The sequence below is a fragment of the Borostomias antarcticus genome (assembly GCF_949987555.1).
Source record: "Borostomias antarcticus genome assembly, chromosome: 18".
NCBI lineage: Eukaryota > Metazoa > Chordata > Actinopteri > Stomiiformes > Stomiidae > Borostomias > Borostomias antarcticus.
The window spans coordinates 16,638,511-16,663,226 of NC_140251.1; the positions used below are offsets into that span (position 1 = coordinate 16,638,511).

General features: G+C 50.5%; 1 protein-coding gene across 1 annotated transcript in view; it reads left to right on the forward strand.

Moving 5' to 3' along the window:
* The window catches only part of shank2b (SH3 and multiple ankyrin repeat domains 2b), a gene marked incomplete at both ends in the record, with an annotated part of 82,313 nt that extends 63,065 nt beyond the window's left edge, over positions 1 to 19,248 (forward strand). The window contains 6 exons of the mRNA XM_084452505.1: positions 9,717 to 9,852; positions 10,443 to 10,523; positions 13,771 to 13,895; positions 14,287 to 14,398; positions 14,801 to 17,240; positions 18,714 to 19,248. Coding sequence (XP_084308631.1) covers positions 9,717 to 9,852; positions 10,443 to 10,523; positions 13,771 to 13,895; positions 14,287 to 14,398; positions 14,801 to 17,240; positions 18,714 to 19,248 — 3,429 coding nt within the window. The remainder of the gene's footprint in view (positions 1 to 9,716; positions 9,853 to 10,442; positions 10,524 to 13,770; positions 13,896 to 14,286; positions 14,399 to 14,800; positions 17,241 to 18,713) is intronic.
* Positions 19,249 to 24,716: the final 5,468 nt, after the last annotated feature.

The following is a 24,716-nucleotide window of genomic DNA, read 5'->3' on the forward strand; positions in this document are numbered from 1 at the left end:
CTCTGAGGGGACTCTGACGTACTCTAGGGCCCTACTGTCTCTGAGGGGACTCTGATGTAGGGCCCTACTGTCTCTGAGGGGACTCTGATGTAGGGTCCTACTGTCTCTGAGGGGACTCTGATGTACAGTAGGGCCCTACTGTCTCTGAGGGGACACTGACGTACTGTAGGGCTCTACTGTCTCTGAGGGGACACTGACGTACTGTAGGGCCCTACTGTCTCTTAGGGGACACTGACGTACTGTAGGGCTCTACTGTCTCTGAGGGGACACTGACGTACTGTAGGGCCCTACTGTCTCTGAGGGGATACTGACATAGGGTTCTACTGTCTCTGAGGGGACACTGACGTACTGTAGGGCCCTACTGTAACACCGCTGTCTCTCAGGTGACCCTGACTCGGTCCTGCAGAGGAGGAGTGCTGGGTTATCTCTCTAGAGATGCTCCACTCTGCTCTGGATAATTAGCCCTCCAGCAAGACTCAGAGATGTGAGGAGTGGAGAGAGGAGAGGAGAGGAGAGGAGCAAGGGGAGAGGAGGGGAGAGGAGATGAGAGGAGAGGAAGACGGTCCTTTCATCACGGAGGTGCAGAGGGACTAGGGAGTGAGAGTTTTTTGTTTACCCCTTCCTCTCCTCAGTGCCTCTGTCAGACAGACCGGCTGAAGCACATCGATTACTAAACCAGCGGCCCTCTCCTCTCTACCAGGATAACACACCTTAGTGGAGAGGCCTTCTTTCCAACCAGAGCTCTTGTAATTATTGTGACGCTTATACAACACAGTTCATGACACATTTGACTCATAAATTATTTTTTAAGAGCATCCTTTTATGTTTTATACCTAGGTAGTGTTATGGTTTTATTAAGCTATTGTGGTGTATTTTGTTTGTTCCAGTTAATTTTCTTATCAGCTGGTCTCTCCAAATAGAGCTCTTATCATGCGTGAGTCCACAACACTCTGAGTGTGTGTGTGTGTGTGTGTGTGTGTGTGTATGTGTGTGTACATGCGTGCATTTGTGCGTGTGTGTGTGTGTGTGCATGCATGCGTGCGTGTGTGTGTGTGTGCATGCATGCGTGCGTGTGTGTACGTGCGTTTTTGCCTGTGTGTGCGTGCATGCGTGTGTGAGTGTCTGTGTGTGTGTGTGTGTGTGTGTGTGTGACTGCCTGCCTTCATGTGTGCTGGATAAGGTGATGAATCATGTTCTTGTCTGTACAGATTCTCATCTCTGTCCTTCTCTAATTATCAGGATGAGGTTGTTATTTTCTCCTGCTTCTTGGTATCAGCTGAAATGTCTCCCCCCCTTCTCTCTCTCTCTCTCTCTCTCTCTCTCTCTCTCTCTCTCTGTCCATGGTCTGGGCCCAGGTACCTCATGGGTCTCCCAGTTCACTGAACAAACTGTAATGGTTAGGCTGCAGAGCACGAAGACTCAACATTATATAATGACTGATTCTTTCTCTCTCTCTCTCTCTCTCTCTGTCTCTCTCTCTCTCTCTCTCTCTCTCTCTGTCACTCTCTCTCTCTCTGTCTCTCTCTCTCTGTCTCTCTCTCCCTCTGTGTGTCTGTGTGTATGTAGTGCATGAGTGTGCATGCTCTGCACCCTTTTTAGTACAGTGTGCATGTTAATTCTTGTGGAAGTGAGCAGAAGTGACAGGGGATCCTATTTATGAAATGTGAAATGCCCTGTGGACTCGGGCACAGCAGCCCTCTGTTCAACCACTGGGCTCCGTGTCTCCAGTCCTACTGCAGTGTGAGCTGCACTGAGGCTGTAAGGGAAACATTCGCGTTTCACATTGTGCTTGTTTGTTTGTTTTTGTTTGTTTGTTTGTTTGTTTGTTTGTTTTTTGGGCGGCTCAGACAGCTACCAGCAAGTTTCGGTCAGATTAGCTAGCAACCGAGACCAAAGACATACAGTATCACCAAACGGGTCTACCGGGCCCAGTCCAGGGGCCCAAGACCTCAGGGGGCCCTTTGCATTTCTTGTTGCAGGGACACCGATAGAAATTTAGGGTGAGATTCCTTACACAAACATAAAAAAAACATTCATATTTTAAACAGTTTATAGGGGCCCACGTCTTTTAAAAAAAGAGAAGATTGTGGGGGATAAATATTTTCTATAGCCTACTCGTGAATCTAATGGGTGGGAATGTAGGCTACCTTTCCATAGATAAATGAGTAGGCTATAAAAGTAGTCTATAGAGGGCACTATTAAAGTTTGTGAACTCGAGACAGATCACACAGGTGCAGGTCACAAGGTCAATTGGTTCAATCTGTTTGATCTTGACAAACATGTAAAATCTTGACAAACATGTAAAATGGAGCACGGTCACATATTAAGCAGAGCAGCAAAACGAAAGATTTGAAAAGAGGCAGTAAGATGCTTTACAACAGGTTCCTCGCATTTCCAGTTTTTTTTAAAGAAAATAAACTGAGAACAACAGTCAACAGTGTTACGGCGGAGGCTGTAGGGGGATGGGGGGGAGCTGGTAGGGAGGGGGGCCCCTTTTTTCATGATCCGTCTATGACCAAGACACTCGCTGTTGATCCACCAAGACCACAGCCTGACTGAAACCTGGCTGGTTTCTAGGGTCAGGTGAAGAGAGACAAGGCCTTAGAGAGAAACAGACCAGGGCTGAGTTTCCCAGAGGAATCGTAGCGCTACGATGAACGCCGTAGCTTACGATGAACGTCATTCAGTAGCTGGAAGGATGGGTGTGGTAATCACACTGTATGTTGTGTGATTAGTAGTCATTGATTTCATCAGATTTTCATCAGACCGGCCACAGTAGACAGTAGAGTAGAAGGCGTCAGCAGAGAGAAGGAGGCCTCATCAAATGCTGAAATCCTCATCTGATTCTGTGTGAGAAAGAATTGATTAGGTTTTGTTAATTTAATTAACCATCTGTTCTGTCCACCATGGGTATTTTTGCATGTGTGATGTCCTCTCAATCTGGACACCGCTGGGTAGTCCAGGCCTGACGCGGCCAGATTAATGAGATTAGCGAGGTAGCAGGTGATAGCAAGGTTGATTTGAGTCTCGTCACACCCCTCCTGAAATGATGTGAAATGGTATTAGAAGTCTGTGTGTGTGTGTGTGTGTGTGTGTGTGTGTGTGTGTGTGTGTGTGTGTGTGTGTGTGCGTGTGTGTGTGTGTGTGTGTGACCTGGCCTGCGGAAGTAACTCTCCCCTTCACATCAGATTAGCATCATAAAGTGAAGGTGTCCTTCACTTCTTCTGCCATTATGAATTTCTTATTAATCAACTTGCCTGGTTAAATAAAGGTTACATTAAAAATGCACCATACTATAGAGAGTATATAGCACCGAATTGAGCCTGGAACAGATTTGATTCTGCACTGGTTTTCTTGGACTTGACCCCCCTAATTATGAAGGAAGGAGAGATTGATGAAAGCAGCTTCAGACTGATGACTGTGGAGTTGAATGGAGGAGGGTTCAGTCTTTTCTAACGATAAAGCTCCAGGCTCTCGTGTTATGAGCATACTGTATCTACTGTATCTACTGTAGCACTCATGATATGGGGGAAATATGAGAGTTTAGTGTGACAGAGAGGACCAGTGTGGAGACTAATGTATCTTCCGATGCTGTCCTCTTCTCTGCCTGGACAAGAACCACACAGATCAGCTGACTATCTGCCTTTAACCCATCTCTCCATCCATTTCTCCATCTATACGTTCATCTCTCCATCCATCCATGCATGTCCCTCTCTCTCCATCCGTCCATCCATCTCTTTATCTCTCACGACCACATCTATCACTCCATTCCATCCATCTCTTCATCCATCTCGATCTCTCCATCTATCCTTCATCTTTCAATCCCTCTCTCTCGTTCTCTGTCCATCTCTCCATCACCAAGTGTTGTGTCCTGCAGTATGTAATACCGTACCCTGGAAATGTGTGGTCAGCGGTTTATGAAAACACTTTGGAGTAAAAGATTGTATGATTTGGCATGCAGAGATATGACAGGAGCTGAGATTCCAGCTGCATTATTCAGACGCTATTAACTCATCATCTAGGCTTTCTCATCAGAAGAGAGAACTAAGCTCTTCCTCATACTTTTTATCGTCAGCATGTTTGGAATACAGGCACTGGACAGGTATGTAGTCAGCATGTTTGGAATACAGGCACTGGACAGGTATGTAGTCAGCATGTTTGGAATACAGGCACTGGACAGGTAGTCTGCGCTAAGTACAGGTTTGGTAAGTGCTTGCGCATAATCTGTCCGGCTTCAAGCCAGGGTCTCAAACTTGAGGAGCAGGTCTCAATCGATGTTTTTAAATCCACTATGAAGGTTTTAGAGGTTGATTTAACAGTATGTTCATGTTTTTAACTAGCGTATTGCCATATAGCCAAATCACCAAGTCACATGTGTAAATTGTATTACTGTTGCATCTCTGTGTTTTCTGTTGTATTTTTCGTCTGTAACTATGTGTTTGGATTGCACTGCTGCCCGTCTTGGCCAGGTCTCTCTTGAAAAAGAGATTTTTAATCTCAATGGGACCTTTCCTGGTTAAATAAAGGCTAAATAAAAAATAAATAAAACAAGGGTGGATAGTGTGTGGTATACCAAACACTTTTGGATTGATCAGTGCTTAGGACTGAAGCCAAGTCCAGCCATATTTATGGTTTTGTTGATGACTCAAATTAACTTGAACAGCAGGCTACAAGAAGCTGTTATCTAAGATGAACAGGCCTGTTGGTAAGGCCCTGGATTCACCCAGACACAGTTACAGCCTGGCACAGTTAGAACGCTGTGGTGATTTATTCAGTAAACAGTAATTGCTCACTCTATCTGGCTTTTGAGAGATTCATGGACATTTTTAGATTCGCAATATCACTGTACATTTCCCCATGCTGGTCATATTGTATCTCTCTCTCTCTCTGTCTCTCTCTCTCTCTCTCTCTCTCACACACACACACACACACACACTCTCACACACACACACACACACCTCCTGGCTATTAAGAGGGTGATAAAGGCAGATCAATATTGACCCCCCCCCCCGCATTGCTAGAGTCATAGTAGCAGCAGCGAGTCGTCAGTCACCCCTGGACATGGAGGCATTGTGGGAGGAGTAATGGATCTGATACAGAGCTGTAAATGATAGCTGATTGGATAGTAGAGAGAGATGCAGTCCTCTAGACACCACCAGGTTTCACAGAGGGAAGTTATACTGGAATCAGTGTGTATGCTCCAAAGGGTGTGGGTTAACAGTGAGGTGTGCATGGTACTGGTTACACAGGTTAGGGTTAGGGTTAGTGGTACAGGTACAGTACGGTAGGTCTACTGTAATTCAGCGTCTACAGGACAGTAGCTGCAAACATGCTCTAAAGTGGGCTAATACTGTTCTGTGTGCATAATAATAATAATAACTTTATTTTATATAGCGCCTTTCATGGGACCCAAGGTCTTTACAAACATATCAGGAAATCAACAATCGACAAAGAAAGCACAGACAACACATCAAACAGAACAGTAAAAGGGACATTCTACAACGGAAAGTTTGGATACTTGATTCTGATTGGCTAGCGACCGCATAACAATTAGTATTAATGCGCCGTCAATCTCATTGACGAGGCCATTGATAAAATCAAGCGGTAGGCTATGCTTTGCGTAGCAACCACTCGCAGCAACCTCGCCTTTTTCGTATCCTATTACAAAAACACACTCATCAGTCCGACTCCAACACTTCCACACCCCTACCAGCAAAAACGAGTGCTCTGGAGAACTGTTTTAATAACTGCACCATAGCTGGAAATATTCAAATATACGTGAACCACCACTGCCTCTCGTGGTCAGTTGCTTAAATAAACAATAAACGAATGGAGACTGAGTGTGTGTAGAGTGGAATCAAAAATTGAAGGCAACATTAAACAGGTGAGTTTTGAGGGTGGATTTGAAAGTGTCCAGAGAGGTGAGGCAGGGAGAGAGTTCCAGAGTGTGGGGGCGGCAACACTGAAGGCCTGGTCACCAACGGAGCTGAGGTGGGAGAGGAGGAGGGAGAGGAGCTGAGGAGGGAGAGGAGCTGAGGAGGGAGTGGGGGAGGGAGAGGAGCTGAGGAGGGAGTGGGGGAGGGAGAGGAGCTGAGGAGGGAGAGGAGCTGAGGAGGGAGTGGGGGAGGGAGAGGAGCTGAGGAGGGAGTGGGGGATAGAGAGGAGCTGAGGAGGGAGTGGGGGAGGGAGAGGAGCTGAGGAGGGAGTGGGGGAGGGAGAGGAGCTGAAGAGGGAGAGGAGCTGAGGAGGGAGTGGAGCTGAGGAGGGAGAGGAGCTGAGGAGGGAGTGGAGGAGGGAGAGGAGCTGAGGAGGGAGTGGAGGAGGGAGAGGAGCTGAGGAGGGAGAGGAGCTGAGGAGGGAGTGGGGGAGGGAGAGGAGCTGAGGAGGGAGTGGGGGATAGAGAGGAGCTGAGGAGGGAGTGGAGGAGGGAGTGGAGCTGAGGAGGGAGAGGAGCTGAGGAGGGAGAGGAGCTGAAGAGGGAGTGGGGGATAGAGAGGAGCTGAGGAGGGAGTGGAGGAGGGAGTGGAGCTGAGGAGGGAGAGGAGCTGAAGAGGGAGTGGGGGATAGAGAGGAGCTGAGGAGGGAGTGGAGGAGGGAGTGGAGCTGAGGAGGGAGAGGAGCTGAAGAGGGAGTGGAGGAGGGAGAGGAGCTGAGGAGGGAGAGGAGCTGAGGAGGGAGTGGGGGTAGAGAGGAGCTGAGGAGGGAGTGGGGGAGGGAGAGGAGCTGAGGAGGGAGTGGAGGAGGGAGAGGAGCTGAGGAGGGAGTGGGGGATGGAGAGGAGCTGAGGAGGGAGAGGAGCTGAGGAGGGAGTGGAGGAGGGAGAGGAGCTGAAGAGGGAGTGGGGGAGGGAGAGGAGCTGAGGAGGGAGTGGGGGATGGAGAGGAGCTGAGGAGGGAGAGGAGCTGAGGAGGGAGTGGAGGAGGGAGAGGAGCTGAAGAGGGAGTGGGGGAGGGAGAGGAGCTGAGGAGGGAGTGGGGGATGGAGAGGAGCTGAGGAGGGAGAGGAGCTGAGGAGGGAGAGGAGCTGAGGAGGGAGTGGAGGAGGGAGAGGAGCTGAGGAGGGAGTGGAGGAGGGAGAGGAGCTGAGGAGGGAGAGGAGCTGAGGAGGGAGTGGGGGTAGAGAGGAGCTGAGGAGGGAGTGAAGGAGGGAGAGGAGCTGAGGAGGGAGTGGGGGTAGAGAGGAGCTGAGGAGGGAGTGGGGGATAGAGAGGAGCTGAGGAGGGAGTGGAGGAGGGAGAGGAGCTGAGGAGGGAGTGGAGGAGGGAGTGGAGCTGAGGAGGGAGAGGAGCTGAGGAGGGAGAGGAGCTGAAGAGGGAGTGGGGGAGGGAGAGGAGCTGAGGAGGGAGAGGAGCTGAGGAGGGAGAGGAGCTGAGGAGGGAGTGGGGGAGGGAGAGGAGCTGAGGAGGGAGTGGGGGAGGGAGAGGAGCTGAGGAGGGAGTGGAGGAGGGAGAGGAGCTGAGGAGGGAGAGGAGCTGAGGAGGGAGTGGGGGAGGGAGAGGAGCTGAGGAGGGAGAGGGGCTGAGGAGGGAGTGGAGGATGGAGAGGAGCTGAGGAGGGAGTGGGGGAGGGAGAGGAGCTGAGGAGGGAGAGGGGGTAGAGAGGAGCTGAGGAGGGAGAGGGGCTGAGGAGGGAGTGGAGGAGGGAGAGGAGCTGAGGAGGGAGTGGGGGAGGGAGAGGAGCTGAGGATGGAGAGGAGCTGAGGAGGGAGAGGAGCTGAGGAGGGAGTGGGGGAGGGAGAGGAGCTGAGGAGGGAGAGGAGCTGAGGAGGGAGTGGGGGTAGAGAGGAGCTGAGGAGGGAGTGGGGGAGGGAGAGGAGCTGAGGAGGGAGTGGAGGAGGGAGAGGAGCTGAGGAGGGAGTGGGGGAGGGAGAGGAGCTGAGGAGGGAGTGGGGGAGGGAGAGGAGCTGAGGAGGGAGTGGGGGAGGGAGAGGAGCTGAGGAGGGAGAGGAGCTGAGGAGGGAGTGGGGGAGGGAGAGGAGCTGAGGAGGGAGTGGGGGAGGGAGAGGAGCTGAGGAGGGAGTGGAGGAGGGAGAGGAGCTGAGGAGGGAGTGGAGGAGGGAGAGGAGCTGAGGAGGGAGTGGGGGAGGGAGAGGAGCTGAGGAGGGAGTGGGGGAGGGAGAGGAGCTGAGGAGGGAGAGGAGCTGAGGAGGGAGTGGAGGAGGGAGAGGAGCTGAGGAGGGAGTGGGGGAGGGAGAGGAGCTGAGGAGGGAGTGGGGGAGGGAGAGGAGCTGAGGAGGGAGTGGAGGAGGGAGAGGAGCTGAGGAGGGAGTGGGGGAGGGAGAGGAGCTGAGGAGGGAGTGGGGGAGGGAGAGGAGCTGAGGAGGGAGAGGAGCTGAGGAGGGAGTGGGGGAGGGAGAGGAGCTGAGGAGGGAGTGGGGGAGGGAGAGGAGCTGAGGAGGGAGAGGAGCTGAGGAGGGAGTGGGGGAGGGAGAGGAGCTGAGGAAGGAGTGGGGGAGGGAGAGGAGACCGGAGTCAGAGGAGCGGAGAGTCTGAGAGGGGGTGTAGGGGTGGAGAAGGTCCATTATGTACTGAGGGGAACGGCCATGTAGGTGAGGAGAAGGATTTTGTAGGTGATCCGGGACTTGATCAGGAGCCAGTGGAGGTGCAGGAGGGTGGGGGTGATGTTGGGAGCCAGTGGAGGAGCAGGAGGGTGGGGGTGATGTTGGGAGCCAGTGGAGGTTCAGGAGGGTGGGGGTGATGTTGGGAGCCAGTGGAGGTGCAGGAGGGTGGGGGTGATGTTGGGAGCCAGTGGAGGAGCAGGAGGGTGGGGGTGATGTTGGGAGCCAGTGGAGGAGCAGGAGGGTGGGGGTGATGTTGGGAGCCAGTGGAGGAGCAGGAGGGTGGGGGTGATGTGTTCAGGGTTTAGTGGGTAAGGACCCTGGCCGATGAGTTCTCAACATATTGCAACCCATCCAGAGTTGGGAACCCTGAATAGGACCCTGTTGCAATAGTCCAGGCGTGATGATATGAATGTGTGGATGAGTTTCTCTGCGATGGAGTCGGTGAGTGAATAATGACCTCAAGGCTTTACTGAGAGGGATTCAGTCAAACAGAGGGTTGTAAAAATGTACTGGCCTGGAGGAAAATATATGTTCAAACTGGATATGAATACTAGCCTAATTTACTACTGTAGTCTGGATAAGAATACAAGCCTAATTTACTACTGTAGTCTGGATAAGAATAATAGCCTTATTTACTACTGTAGTCTGGATAAGAATAATAGCCTAATTTACAGGTCCAGACAAGAATATGAGCCTAATTTACTAGTCTGAATAAGGATACTAGTCTAATTTACTAATCTTGATAAGGATACTATCAATCAATCAATCAATCAAAGCTTTATTTGTATAGCGCATTTCATACCCAGAGGCAACACAATGCGCTTTACAGAGAACAAGGGAGGTGGGCATACGACCCACTAGTCTAATTTACTAGTCTTGATAAGTATACTAGTCTAATATACCAGTCTTGATAAGGATACTAGTCTAATTTACTAGTCTTGATAAGGATCCTAGTGTAATTTACTTGTCTTGATAAGGATACTAGTGTAATTTACTAGTCTTGATAAGGATGCTAGTCTAATACCAGATTAGTACTGTACCTGGCCTCCTAGATAATGGTCTCCTCTCCTGTCCTCTCTTGTCCTCTCTTGTCCTCTCCTGTCCTCTCCTGTCCTCTCTTGTCCTCTCTTGTCCTCTCCTGTCCTCTATGTTTCCAGGTGAACCAGGACAACGTGGTCAAGGTGGGCCACAAGCAGGTGGTCAACATGATCCGACATGGAGGGAACCACCTGGTCATCAAAGTGGTGACGGTCAGCAGGAATCTGGACCCGGACGACACGGCCAGGAAGAAAGGTACGCTTCCCCAATCCCTCCTTCACACCTCTCCTGTCCCTCTCTCTCCTTCACACCTCTCCTGTCCCTCTCTCGCACTTCACTGTGCTCATCCCTCTTTCAAATGTCTCTTCCTTCTCTCATTACTCTCTTATCCCGCTCTCACTTATTTCTCATCCCTCATTAACCCCTCGGTGATCCTCTCTCACACCGTGATTTCTTGACGGGCTCCATGTCCCATTAATTGGGTGGAACTGACATTGAGCACCTCAGTGCGCTTCCCAGGCCTAACGTTGTAACACACTGCAGTGATATTTACCTCAAGTCTCAGGGTTACCCTTATTGTTGCACTTTCCTGATCCTTCCTGAATACATGTACAGTATGTAACCCTGGACCGCACGCAGATGCACAGTACTAACTCCACTAACGCCTCATCTAACATGGTTGATCCATGCCATCACTTGCAGCAAAAGTATGCAGCCATTGCGGTGCTCTTGGAATGTTGTAGAGAAATGCTTTATTGCTGGAATTTGTCTACCGTATATCACATCTGCTATTCCGTGTGTGTGTGTGTGTATGTGTGTGTGTGTGTGTGTTTCCTCATCCTCAGCCCCCCCACCTCCAAGAAGAGCCCCCTCCACTGCCCTGTCTATGCGTTCCAAATCCATGACCTCAGAGCTGGAGGAAATAGGTAAGGCAAGCCAGAGAGACCACACTGCACCAGGGAGAATGTGGTTTTGAAGAAGTGAAATGTGAAGTTCTACCTGCTCGTTAGCTGTGCGATTGGATGCCTGGGAAAACATGTTTAAGTACTGTAACATCTGTGTCCTACTTTTTTTTTCAATATCTGCCACAAAAGTGGATAAAGGTTTGCTGTGTACCGCTCGTTCAGTCAAGCTTTTCTCCATCCCAGAATAGTTTTGTTCTCGCTCATTTGGAGTGTTAATTAATTTCCCTCATCAGATGGCTATATTTGACCTGCTTCCTTACGCAATGATGTCTCTTGTTAAAAGTCAGGAAGGGTAAAGTCTGGCAGTGCTTGAACTGAGGACAGTAGAGATAGAAAACAGATATTAACGGCTCAACAGCTCATTAGGGATAGTGGCTGGAATTCAATCAAACCTGCATTCCAGTACTGCATGTGCTGTACACGTTTTTCGAAGTCACTGACTTTCTGGAGGGTGACAACCTACAAGCACTAGTCAGTTCTATCCTCCATTATCAGACGTGATGTCTACAGTAAGATGTGCTCAGATATAAACACTCTATTTCCAGATTTTATTGGATTCCTGCCCACTCTTCTCCTATGATTGGTTGTCATTGATTATCCATAACTGCTTTTGTCATGGTGTCATACATCTTGCCTTATCTTACACGTTTTCAGATGAATGTCTATGTTTGCTATTTGTTTGTTTATTGACAGTCACCTACTGTATGAGTGATACTCTTTTCATATGATAATAATATTTTAATTTGATAATCAGTTGTTGACTCATCTGTGGCTTTCAGCCTCAAGTGCATATTGAGCAGCTGCTTTTATGTAGGTCAACTAGAATGTTGCATGGTTTAGCCAATGGATACAGAACCTTTTATAAAGTCAATATATTGGTTCTGTATACTGTATGTAGAGTTCTAGACGCTATAATATTCCAGTTAACATCTTTGCATGATTATCATGTTAAATTCTTATGATGTTTTAAGATCATCATACAGTGTATTATATATGATGCTATTATTCTCTTGTGTTAAGCCACCTTGAGGAAGAAGAAGGGTGAGTGTTATTTGCATGGTTTTCTCTATTAAACGTAATTGTCTTACCAGAAATCGCTATCGTCATCAGTCATCATACATTGGTTGCATTGAATATTCTCTCCGGTTAGCTCATACAAGCACAGGAATGACTGTGAATATTCTCTCTGGTTAGCTCACACAAGCACAGGGATGACTGTGAATATTCTCTCTGGTTACCTCACACAAGCACAGGGATGACTGTGAATATTCTCTCTGGTTAGCTCACATAAGCACAGGAATGACTGAATATTCTCCCCAGTTAACTCACACAAGCACAGGAATGACTGTGAATAGCTGAACATCCACGTGTTGTTCTCTGTTAGTTATTAGGGGTGTCAGAATATGTGACAGTAAAATGACACGCCTCAACGCGCTGCTTTTTAAAAACTTGTTAGCACAGCAGAAGAAGTGATACAGCGCGTACTCAGCTCCTCACAGGCTCAGGCAGTGAGAGAGAGCAATGCTATTACCGTGAATTATTCAAAGGCCTGTCCCTCTTTTACACAGTTATGCAAGACCACGAGAGTTATAGAAACTAACACACAACAGCTGAGATCTCAGTTTTACAACACTAAACATTTTTATCCTTTTGAAATTGGTGTAGCCTACTGGTTCTTCACTCTTTCAAACCAAGAACCCCCCCCCCAAAAAAACTATCACTATGAATAATAATCCTAAATATACACCAGCCAAAGGTGTTCTGGTATGTTCTGTGGATGCAGAATGTGAACTTGAGCAGGACTCTGTTATACAATGGCCCACTACACAAAGGCTTTGACTCATACCGAAACAAGTTGTTGCCATGGAAATCATGCTGCGTACAGTAACAGTTAGCTGCTAATATAGCGGCGTGTCTCCATCTGAACCTCCCAGGCAGAGTCTCTGATGCTGCCGCATCACAGCCGTCAGCTGGCTGTCTCGGCGTCGCATGACATCAGTCGAGGCCGGGGGTTGAGAGGGAAGGATTCCGACTACCTCATTCAACTCCTCTCCTCTTAACCCTTTTGCAACTCGCTTTCCTAATACTGAAAGTCGACCTGCTTGGGAAAAAATGAAGGTCAAATTTAAAAAGATGGACGTTATTCGCTGGTCTGTTGGTGCTGACGGCAAACGCTGAATGGGTGTGAGCCTGACGAGATGGGGGACAGGAGATGGGAGGTTGTGAATGTGAGACACGGAGAGAGGGGGAGCGATGAGGGTGGGGATGGTGAGAGTGGCTAAAAACAGCGTGCAATGATTTCCATCTTAAACACACACACACAAGTGCGCAATGTGGGCTATTGCCATTTAGCACTATTACAGTAAATGCATGCACATTATAACAGGTAAACAGTCAGCATGCATAAATCAAACCCCTAGGTGTTGCGAGATCCGTGTTCAGTCCAACTGAGCCACGCCGGCGCCACATTTCACATCTTCCACAACCGCTCCCAGACGCCACAGCGAGAACAGCTAGGAAAAGGATCAGCGTGTCATCACCCAAACATGTCATCCACATGAGACAGGCAGGACCATCCTGGTGTAAAGCTTAGCGTGGTTCTCCATGACGGCGCTGTGTGGTTCTGATCCTGCTTCTCTCCTGTCCTGTGTAGATCAGTCTTCTGATAATGAGGGTCTGAGGAAGAGGATTGTATTTCAAGTCACTCTAAGTAACCGTCCCATGCATGGGAGCTTCACAAACAAAAACAAATAAACAATCGCTAGCATGTTGTGCAGTGGCCGCGGTGCTGACTAATAAAGCCAGAGGAGGCGGAGTGGGAGGGGTTAGGGCGTGGCTTGCACGGCTTGGACCAATGGCAGTGTCTGATTCTCTGTGTTCTCTGTGCCTGGTTTCATTTCCTCATGACAGGCCTGTGGTCATTGCCTGAATGGCTCATCTCTGATTGGTTGAGGGACCTGGGTGGGATGAGAATGACAGATATTTGAGAAGTACTTGAGGTACACTTGATTGAACTTTCCTTGCATGCAGAAAGTGCACTTTCTAAATGATTCCAGAATCAAATGTACCTTAAGTATTTAAAATATTTGATATACATATTTCACCCAGGTCTGTTAGCATGTCTAAAACCTTCCAATGTGCTGACAGTGAGTGTGTGTGTGTGTGCGTGTGTGTGTTCTTGCATGTGTGTGTGCGCATGTGTCTTCAGATAAAGTGGATGAGAACATGCCTCCCCATAAGCCTGCGTGGGAGAACTCTAACATGGAAATGAGAGTGGCTGCCGTTAAGCCCCGCCCCTCCAGCAGGTGCTATGCCGTGAACCCAGAGATGAATGTAAGTATCGTTTTCTGCTGCTCTCAGAAAAGTACTGGCTAACTGGACCACTGAAGGGGTGCTCAACCCCAGAAATACATAACCTCAAGGTGGCAAAAGTATTGAGGACAGCAACTTAGTTCCTTTCAAAAGTGTGGAACACTGTGTCCTGAACACTAAGACCCGACTCCTTATTAGCAGTCCGAGTCTGAGATGCTTCGTAAACACAGGGCAAGGTCTCTGACTGAATGCTACCTGTCAATGTTAACTCTATATACTGTAAGATACTTCACTGGAGCAAGGCTTAAAATACATGTATCTGTATCATTGAAGTCTCAACTGCAGAGGACGGATTTGGCGTTTAAGTAGGCCACCATACAAACTACGTTTCCCATGTGTCTGTGTGCCGTAGTCCTTGTGTGACAGCCAAGAAGTGTCCATGCAGACGTCACCTGTACTAGGAAGTCCCAGGGCAGGTTACCTGGGGGTGCCCAAGGGGACCATGAGGAGGCAGAAGTCCATAGGTGAGAACATAGCAGCATACACAAGGATGTCTCCCTCACTGCAAAGTATGAAGTACTTTGGAGTCTGCATGATCACACAGTACAACTGGTTTTAGTTTGCTCTCACTATTGTTGATCTATCTATCTATCTATCTATCTATCTCTCTCTCTCTCTCTCTCTCTCTCTCTCTCTCTCTCTCTCTCTCTCTCTCTCTCTCTCTCTCTCTCTCTCTATCTGTCTGTCTGTCTGTCTGTCTGTCTGTCTGTCTGTCTGTCTGTCTATCTTTCTAACGATCTATCTCTTCTTCTCTCTTGATCCCCCATCTCTCTCTCTCCCTCTCTATCCCCCTTTCTCTCTCTCTCTCTCTCGCTCTCTCTCTCTCTCTCTCTCTCTCTCTCTCTCTCTCTCGCTCTCTCTCTCAGGTATAACCGAAGAGGAGAAACAGTTCCTGACTCCTCCCATGCTGAAGTTCACCAGGAGCCTCTCCATGCCAGACACATCTGAGGAGATCCCCCCTCCGCCCGCCATCTCGCCCCCTTCGCCCCCCTACAACAACAGCCCCGCCCCTCAGGGCCGTGGCTACGGCAACGTCTCTCCCGCCTTCACCCAGAACTCCACCCCCAAAGGGGCGGGCCAGGAGAGAGAAGACCCCCAGTGGAGAGGGGGAGACCAGGGCATGTACTACCGAGACGCCCCAGAGGAGTACCAGTCGGAGAACTACAACAACCACGGTCTCACCGCTCAGCAGAGCTTCCTGAACAGGCGGGCCCAGGTCCCAGAGAACCCCTACTCCGACCTGGGGAAGATGGGTAACGTAGGCCTGTTTGTGCCCAACAAGCCGGCCAGGAGGAAGGGCATGCTGGTGAAGCAGTCGAAGATAGAGGACAGTCCGGAGAAAGGCTGCTCCTCCATCCCCATCCCCACCATCATCATCAAGGAGCCGTCCACCAGCAGCAGCGGGAAGAGCAGCCAGGGCAGCAGCATGGAGATCGAGACGGGCGGCCTCGTCCCCGAGCACCCGGGCCAGCTCCGGCCCGACGACGGCAACAACCCGAGCAGCCCCTTCGCCACCGCCATGGCGGGCGCCGTCCGCGAGAGGCGGCTGGAGACCCACCGGCACTCGGTGTCGTTCCGGTCCACGGACGAGGAGGCCCCGCCCTCGCCCGCCCCGCGCCTCCGCCACTCCAAGTCCATCGACGAGGGCATGTTCAGCAGCGACGAGCGCCTGCGCCGCCTCATGGCCCCGCCCTCCTCGCTGCTCAGCATCCCCCGCGGAGCAGGGGGGAATGGGGCAGGAGGAGGAGGAGGAGGAGGAGGAGGGGGGAACGTGACAGACTTCAACACCCCCGAGCCCACCATGGTCCGGGAGGTTCTGAACACACGTACGGGCCACCACAGCCCCCTGAGCCTGCCCGCTAAGACCTACTCCTCCTCCTCCTCCCCCACCTCAGCCTCCGGGAACTACGTCCACCCGGTCACGGGCAAACCCCTGGACCCCAGCTCCCCTCTGGCCTTAGCCCTGGCTGCCCGGGACCGGGCCATGAGGGAGCAGTCGCAGCCCCTCCCCCTGAAGACGGAGCCGCCCAAACCGGACCTCAACAAGCCCCTGTTCATCGACACCAAGCTCCGCAGCAACGTCGACGTCAGCTTCTCCAGCGCCACGGCGACCATGGGCAGGGCAGGGCAGAGGGGGGGGCTACGCCGGCAGATGACGGAGTCCAAGTACGAGACGGAGTCCAAGTACGAACACCCTCTGGGGAAGGAGGAGAAGAAACGGGCGGAGGAGAAGAAGAAGATGCTGATCGACATCGTGGACACGTCGCAGCAGAAGACCGCCGGCCTCCTCATGGTCCACACCACAGACGGGGCGTGCTCCGAGGACAACAGCCTGTCGGAGGGGGACCGGGACGAGGCGGCGAGTCCGGACAGCGCGCCCAGCGAGCTGCGGGACCCCAACCAGCCCGTCCCGCCCAAACCGCCCGTCCCCAACCCCCACGTCCCCCCCGGCGGCGGCTCCCGGGGCAAGATCGTCGCCATCACCTCCGTGGACGAGCCGGTCAAGCTGCCGTTTGGCATCCCCCCTCCCCCCCTGCCCTCGGTGGACATAGAGGAGGACTTCTTCGGGGACCCGCTGCCCCCGCCGCTGGAGTTTGCCAACAGCTTCGACATTCCGGAGGAGCAGGCGGGCGCCATCGCCGAGCTGCTCAAGCAGCAGCAGAGCAAGAACGCCGCCCGCGCCGGCCCCTTCTACCCCCACCTGGTGGCGGGCAACGCCGAGGCCAAGCGCCCCGCCGTGCTGACCAACTGCATGCCCCCGAGCTTCCCCCCCCCCGCCCACCTGGACGCCTACGAGCCAATCATCGACTCCGGGATCGAGGAGGTGGACAGCCGGAGCAGCGGGGACCCCCTGCTGGAGACGACCAGCACGGTGTCGACCGTGTCCAGCATCTCCACGCTGTCCTCGGAGGGCGGCGAAGGGCTGGACACCTGTACAGTCTATGCAGACGGCCAGGCCTTCCTGGTTGACCGGTCCTCTGCCCTCGCCAAGCCCAAAGCCAAGCCCGGCCACGCCCACCATCCTGCCAACAAGACCAATGCACTTTACAACAAGGAAGCCTTGATGGAAGACAACCTAAGAACTTTCGGGGCCCCCACCTCCATCCCCCCTCTGCCCCCGGGGGCCCCCCCAGGCGAGCCCCCTAAAACGCCCACCCAGAGGACGTCCAAGCTGTGGGGAGAGCCTCAGGGCTCGGAGCAGAAGGCCAACGCGGCCATGGGGGATCATGTGATGAAGGAGCGAATTTTAAAGGCGGGCGCGGCTGCAGATTCCGCCTCAGGGACCAGGACAGTGTTTGCATCCAGGTACTGCGTCTGTTTTCTCTCTCCATAACACAGGGATTTACACTAAGAGCCATGTATGTATGTGTGTGTGTGTGTGTGTGTGTGTGCCTGTGTGTTTGTCTCTGCGTATGCGTGTGTTTGCATGTGTGTTTGTGTGTGTGTGTGTGTGTATGTGCGCATTTCGGTGTGTGTTCCGACCGAGAAGGAAAAGGGTTGCCTAGCAACCTAATAATGAGAGCAGCCTTGAGGCCTTGCTGAGCGACGTCAGTCTGATTATCATAGACTGAACCATGGTGTTCCTGGAAGGGATGAGCTGTGTGTCATCAGACTTCAGAATGTTTGTGTGATTGTGTGTGTGTGTGTGTGTGTGTGTGTGTGTGTGTGTGTGTGTGTGTGTGTGTTTATTTATGCGCACCATGTGTTTGTGCGCACTGTTGTGTGCATGCATGCACGTGATTGCACGAGTGAGTGTGTGTGTATGTGTCCGTGTGTGTGTGCGTGTGTGTGCGTGTCTGTGTGTGTGCGTGTGTGTGTCTGTGTGTGCGTGTCTATGTGTGTGCGTGTGTGTGTGTGTGTCTGTGTTTATGTGTGTGTGCGTGTGTGTGTGTGTGTTGCCCAGTACCAAAGCAGGTAACGTCACAGTACAGACGAGGCTCAGTATGTGTCCCAGACCCAGTCCCCCTCCCTCTCAGCAGCAGTCCCCTGTGACTGCGCTCATTTCATATGGAAAGCTGGGGTTATTTACAGAGACCAGGAGGCTAACCCTAAAGCTTGTACTCGCAAAGCTGTAGGGCATTCTGAACAGCCGAGCCCGGCGCCTCTCTGTGTGCTCTGAATTAGTTAGTAGGTCAACCTGGATCCAGGCAGCGAACAGTTGAGAGAAACACTCTTATAAAGATAGCACCGTTTCTCTCTGGGTGTGTGGAGGTTTGCGTTCCAGTTCTCCAGCAAACTCATCTACTCAACGTTGAATTTCGATCTACTTATGTCTATCTCTAGCGCTCGCTCTCTCTATCTCTCTCTTCCCACACACACGCACGCGCACGCACACACACACACACACACACACAACACACACATGCATCTGCAGTGTAGTTTAGGCGGTTCAGAGAGTGTCTGTCAGAGTCTCAAGCTCCAGCAGGTGTGTCAGGTTAGCTGGGCTGCTCTCCCCCACCCTCTCTCACAGGAGAGCACATATAGCGGCCATCTTTTCCTGCTGGACAGAGGGGAGGAGGGTGTGAGAGCGGAGATGGGGGTTGGGGGACGTAGAAGTTGTGTTGACTGTAAAGTTCACTGCAAAATAATTCTCTGGGCCGGATGTCTTTCAAGCGTATCACTTGAGACGGGTCATAACTACTGTGGTTTACTCTGTGTGCTTGTAATTCATGATATGTAGTTTAAAGGCTTTCCTTTAAACTACATAACCTGGCTGCTTTGTCTTTATCTCTCTCTCTCTCTCTCTCTCTCTCTCTCTTTCTTCCATCCATGACTCAGGAATCCGGAGGGCGTTCCCCCTCTCTCCTCAGGAACACAACGCAGTGCCACCGTCACGTTCTCCACCCAGCTGGGACAGAACGTGCCCGCCCCCTCCAGCCTCCCCAGCTCCACCCACCACCGCGCCCCCAGCCCCATCCTGTCCCCCCCGGACTCCGGTCTGGGACACGCCTCCTCCTCCCTGCCCGTCTCCTCCGCCAGCTCCCCCACCCTGACCGACGTGTTCGGCCTGCCCACGCCGCCCCTCAGCCTGGGCACGGGGCGCAGCCGCTCCCCCTCGCCGCTCACCCTCATCCAGGCGCCCTCCAACAAGCCTTTCGCCGCCAAGCCGGTGCTGATGTGGAACAAGCACGACGTGGCGGATTGGCTGGAGAGCCTGAACCTCGCCGAGCACAGGGACGCCTTCATGGACAACGACATCGAGGGCAGCCACCTGCCCAGCCTGCAGAAGGATGACCTCATCGACCTGGGCGTGACCAGGGTGGGCCACAGGATGAACATAGAGCGAGCTCTGAAGCTGCTTCTGGACAGATGAGACACAGAGGAGGAGGAGGAAGAGGAGGAGATGACGAAGGGATGGAGGTCCCCTCCTCTGGCAAGACACCACCGCTTCACCACTGGCTTCTCTTCTCTACTTTACGTCGTCCGTCGTCACCCTTTCTTTCTAAGTCAACTCTTACCTGAAAATAGACTGACTGAACTGTATAGTTGTTATGATGCTTAGGAGTTCATATATACATACAGCGCTGGAGGGAGTGTGACGTGAAGCAAACCTGCAGCTCCTGGATAAGCACAACAGTCCTCCACCGGAGGAGGGGGGGAGGTCCCGGGTGACAGGTACAGGAAGGAGACAAGAAGAAGAAGGAGGAGAAGAAGAAGAAGAAGAGCTTTGTGTTGTAGAATACACAGTATTAAAACAAGAACAAGCTCATCATGATGGGAACACTTTTGAAAAATCCACCTCATTTGAATGCAAAAAAACAAGCTTTGCTGAGGATTCGTTTTTCTACTGTAACTTTGATAGGAATTTGGAGGAATCTCTCTTCAGGAATATGGGGGAACCATTGTCAGTGGACCTACAGTGGATCTGCAGCTCAGGAGGTGTGTGGCGCCCTCTCCTTCATGCTCCATTTGGGAGGCAGCCTATATTAGTGTACCCTCTAGGCATGGTCCCTTCCTCCTCTCTTACACCAGGTCCAGATCACAGAACTGGTACAGAGATGAATTATTCACATGAATCATTATCGCCTGCCATATTTTATGTATTGTTTGATGATTGTTTGATTTGGTAATATTCTGTTGAGGTTTGAAATACGAATCATCGCTGTCTTCCACAGGAAGCGGAATCGTGTGCCAACTGCTCCCCCTAGTGTCCAGAATGCACATGGCAGAGAACTGGGCGGTCAGTCCCTCAGAATTGTAACCATCATCCTTACTCTCACTGTCTTCTATGTCCTCTGAGAGGAATGTCATTCACGCTATGGAGGGATTCCAGAGGAGCAGCTAGCGCCTTCTGCCTAGCAACTCCTGTCGATCTCAAGGATTGGCCGGGCACAGGCATTTTGTAAAAAAACATACATTTAACCTGGAAGCCAATGTGAAGCAGTTGTTGTCTTTCTCATACCAGTCCTATTTCCTCCGCCCTACAGAAGTCTCTTGATGGTCAGGGAGAGGGGGGAATACATCATATCATCAGCTCCCTAAGCTTGCTGCACAGAATATTGTGAATTTAAACCCGATCAGCAGAGCAAGCAACTGATGGACTATTTCAATAGAGTAGGTCTATGCAGCATTTGGGAAATGTTGGGGGTTTCACCCAACGTTTGAGAAAAGTTCAACTTGGCAAGTGAAGACAGATACCACAACAATAGAAATCAATTGGGTAGTAATTTCTACTCTTTTTTGTATATGATAATATTGAAGTGCTAGAGATGTATTCATTTAATGATGGTGTTTGGTTGTGTTTGATTATGACAAAGACACATAGAGGTAGAGGTCCTCAAAAGTCAAATCTTGAATTAATTTTATGATAGAAAATGATGAGAGAACCCAGTAGTTTGGGGAGGCTGTTGAGTGTGGGCGCCGGGGACGACATTCTAGCGCAGGGCTGCATTTGGGCCCCAAGCTCTTGGACTTTACTAATACTGGTGTCTCACTTATAGTAAGTTCTATAAACCTGTAGTTTCTCACTTTCGAATTGAAAAAACAGTATTAGTATGTGGATTTTTGTACCATCTTGTGAAGAGACAGAGGCTCCTTGTTAACCCTATCAATAGATCCCAAAAAGTCTGGATCCTCACCTGAGGGGGGGGGAGGGGCAATAATGACTATTCAGCTCTGACCTGTTTTCTATTTCAGTATAGAACGTGACCACCTCTTGGTGTAGTCAGCCTTCTCAAAGACTTCAGTAGGATCCTCGCTAATCGAACGGATGATGTATTTTCATTTCAGGGCACAATGCATTAGATGAGTCGTGTGGTAAAGACGGATGTATGTCGGTATGGGGTGGGACGGGGGTATTTATCTGCGGTGTGGAATAGCAGAGTAACTTCACAGGATCTATTGAGTTTAGATAGAGTATAAAGAGTTAGTATTTATTACCATGTTAATCGGTATTCACGTTCGAGGGCACGTTTGGAATAAAATCTTATGTTAAGAAACATGGGCAGAGCACAGTATATTTTGATGTAGAGGTATTTATTGAGAAGGTATATTACTAAATGTGTCATACGTAGAGAGATGCAGTATGCTATTCAGAAGAGAGAGATATGGTTAAGAAGCAATATAATATATTCATTCTGTCTCAAGTTTTTTTTTCTTTTCCAGGTAAATGATTATGTAACAGGATATCATTCTCTCTATTTTTGAAATTTATATAAATAACTGTATTGATCCGTATTCCTTAGAGCATATTTGAAACTTTTAGCAACCAATAGTCACATGTATTTATCACTAAGCCTCTGTAATTTAATGCTGATTTAAATTGATATTGCATAGTTTGTGCATCATATGTGTTTAAATGAAAAGATTCTCAGGCTGTACATTTCTACACTACCTGCTAGGAAACTTTACACTATTCTGACCAGATGAATCTTACAAGCCGCTGAATGTGACTGTTGATGTACAGGACAGCACAGCGCAAGGCTGCACGCTACGGTCGTATACTGTACTTCAGTACAGTAGTGGATGGCTGCTCATGGTCACCGTGCTGATTGGACCTGAGCTGCCGTCGGTCCTGTGGTGATGCTGATTGGACCTATGTGAGGACATCAGAGGTCCAGAAACAGGCCCAGTCCAGAAACAGGCCCAGTCCAGAAACATCCACTGGGACTAGGGACTGTTTATGGGGTCCGGGTCTGGGACTAGGGGCTGTTTATGGGGTCCGGGTCTGGGACTAGGGGCTGTTTCTGGGGTCCGGGTCTGGGACTAGGGACTGTTTCTGGGGTCCGGGTCTGGGACTAGGGACTGTTTCTGGGGTCTGGGTCTAGGACTAGGGGCTGTTTCTGGGGTCTGGGTCTGGGACTAGGGGCTGTTTCTGGGGTCCGGGTCTGGGACTAGGGACTGTTTCTGGGGTCTGGGACTAGGGGCTGTTTCTGGGGTCTGGGTCTAGGACTAGGGGCTGTTTCTGGGGTCCGGGTCTGGGACTAGGGACTGTTTCTGGGGCCTGGGACTAGGGGCTGTTTCTGGGGTCCGGGTCTGGGACTAGAGGCTGTTTCTGGGGTCCGGGGCTGGGACTAGGGACTGTTTCTGGGGTCCGGGTCTGGGACTAGGGACTGTTTCTGGGGTCTGGGACTAGGGACTGTTTCTGGGGTCCGGGTCTAGGACTAGGGGCTGTTTCTGGGGTCCGGGTCTGGGACTAGGGACTGTTTCTGGGGTCTGGGACTAGGGACTGTTTCTGGGGTCCGGGTCTGGGACTAGGGGCTGTTTCTGGGGTCCGGGTCTGGGACTAGAGGCTGTTTCTGGGGTCCGGGGCTGGGACTAGGGACTGTTTCTGGGGTCTGGGACTAGGGACTGTTTCTGGGGTCCGGGTCTAGGACTAGAGGCTGTTTCTGGGGTCCGGGTCTGGGACTAGGGGCTGTTTCTGGGGTCCGGGTCTGGGACTAGGGACTGTTTCTGGGGTCTGGGTCTGGGACTAGGGGCTGTTTCTGGGGTCCGGGGCTGGGACTAGGGGCTGTTTCTGGGGTCCGGGTCTGGGACTAGGGTCTGTTTCTGGGGTCTGGGTCTGGGACTAGGGGCTGTTTCTGGGGTCTGGGTCTGGGACTAGGGGCTGTTTCTGGGGTCCGGGGCTGTTTCTGTGCAATGCTTCAGACAGCTGCTCAGTCATGTCATAGGCTGTTTGGTACTCTACAGTACAACATAGTCAAAGCACATTCTTTGATTGAGCCAATCTAGACCAGAAGTTGATTGATACTGAGTTAATCATTATCGGTGTCATCGTGATCTATTCTGGTCCTATAAGCAAGGCCATGGCATGATGAGGCTAAAGCATTGATCTCAGACCAGGCGGAGGCGGCCTGTAGGCCATGCTAACAGCTAAGACGGTATGTTTCTGTTAACTCGTAGGTTATCAGCAACTCCAGATTTTGCGTCCTCTTGTTTTAGTCTCCATAGAAACAAACTCACTCAAACCTTTTTTTTTGTCAACAAACTTCCTTTCATGCTATCTCTATGTTGCTGTAATTTTGTGCTACAGATCATTTTACTTTAGATTACTGAGAACAAAGGAATAGAAGTATTTGTGACTGCACTTTCCCCTATAAGTCAACAATGCTCTTATATGGAAACCAAAATTTAATGGAGGAAATAAATATATTGCACAATATTGTATGATTATTGTGGAGTCTGTTTATCATTTGTGTGACTAATCCATGTTCCATTTATTTATTGAATCAGAGGAGGATTGATGCCCTCTAGTGTTCATGACATACATCAACAGCTCGGATTCCCTCTCTGAATAATTTTTTTTTTGTGTGAAAGTGTTTGGATGGAGGGTTCCCTGAGCGGCCATCAGAGCTCTAAGGGACCCTGCCTGCTGTCCCAGCTGCACTTTGTTCATCTGGAATTCCCTGTCCTACTGTGAGAACGTGCATTCATTCACCCAGCGGGCTGACAAACACATGCTTCCATACACAAACACCGGAACACACACATGCACGCACACACACACACACACACGCAAACATGTATGCAAGATAGAAGAGCAGAAGACCAATTTCCCCTGGGGGATTAATACTGTATAACAAAAAAAGAATAATAAAACAACATTATCAGAGTGCAAGCATCTTATTAATAGAGAATGTTCCACGAAATCAGTTCAAATTGAAGTGAATTATTGAAGGTTGACTCATTAATTAATTTATTAATTTCAGAATTAAAACAAAACAACTTCCAGATGGCCCCAGACCAGGCCTCGTTCACCGCTGATGGGAGTCCTGTACAGTTTGTTTTGCTGGATCTATCTGTGCATGAGGAGGTGGTCACAAAGTCACAACAGCTCCGGTCATTCTCAGTGAACTTCGACCCCTTGGCTGAACTGTCAGTCTCGAGGGAGACCGCTGAACTCTGCCAGAACACTCTGTGTGTTCCTGCCTCCATGTCCAGCTGTTTGAGAGGTCTCTCATCATCACTAACTCTTCCTCTTATGTGAGAGGGACATCCACAAAGCCACAAAGGGGGGGGGGACAAAGAGAGAGAGGGACAAAGTCCCTGCCTTTCACTCACTGTTACTGCTCTCTGAATGGCTTCAGATATGAATCCCTGAAAAGTGTTCATGTGCTTGCTATTGCCAAGGAAGTAGTTATTAGTGAGGAATTTGTTATCCTTAAATGTCAGACCAATGGCACCAAATGCCACAAGAATTTTTTTTTTCTTCTCTGGCCATTCATTCCTGTCAGCAAGTTATAGATATGATCAGGAATCTCCAGACAACTGTTTGGTTACTAGTCTATAGATCAACTTCCTGTGTATTAGCTTAGAACGAGCACCATGCAGCCTGCTCAGTTC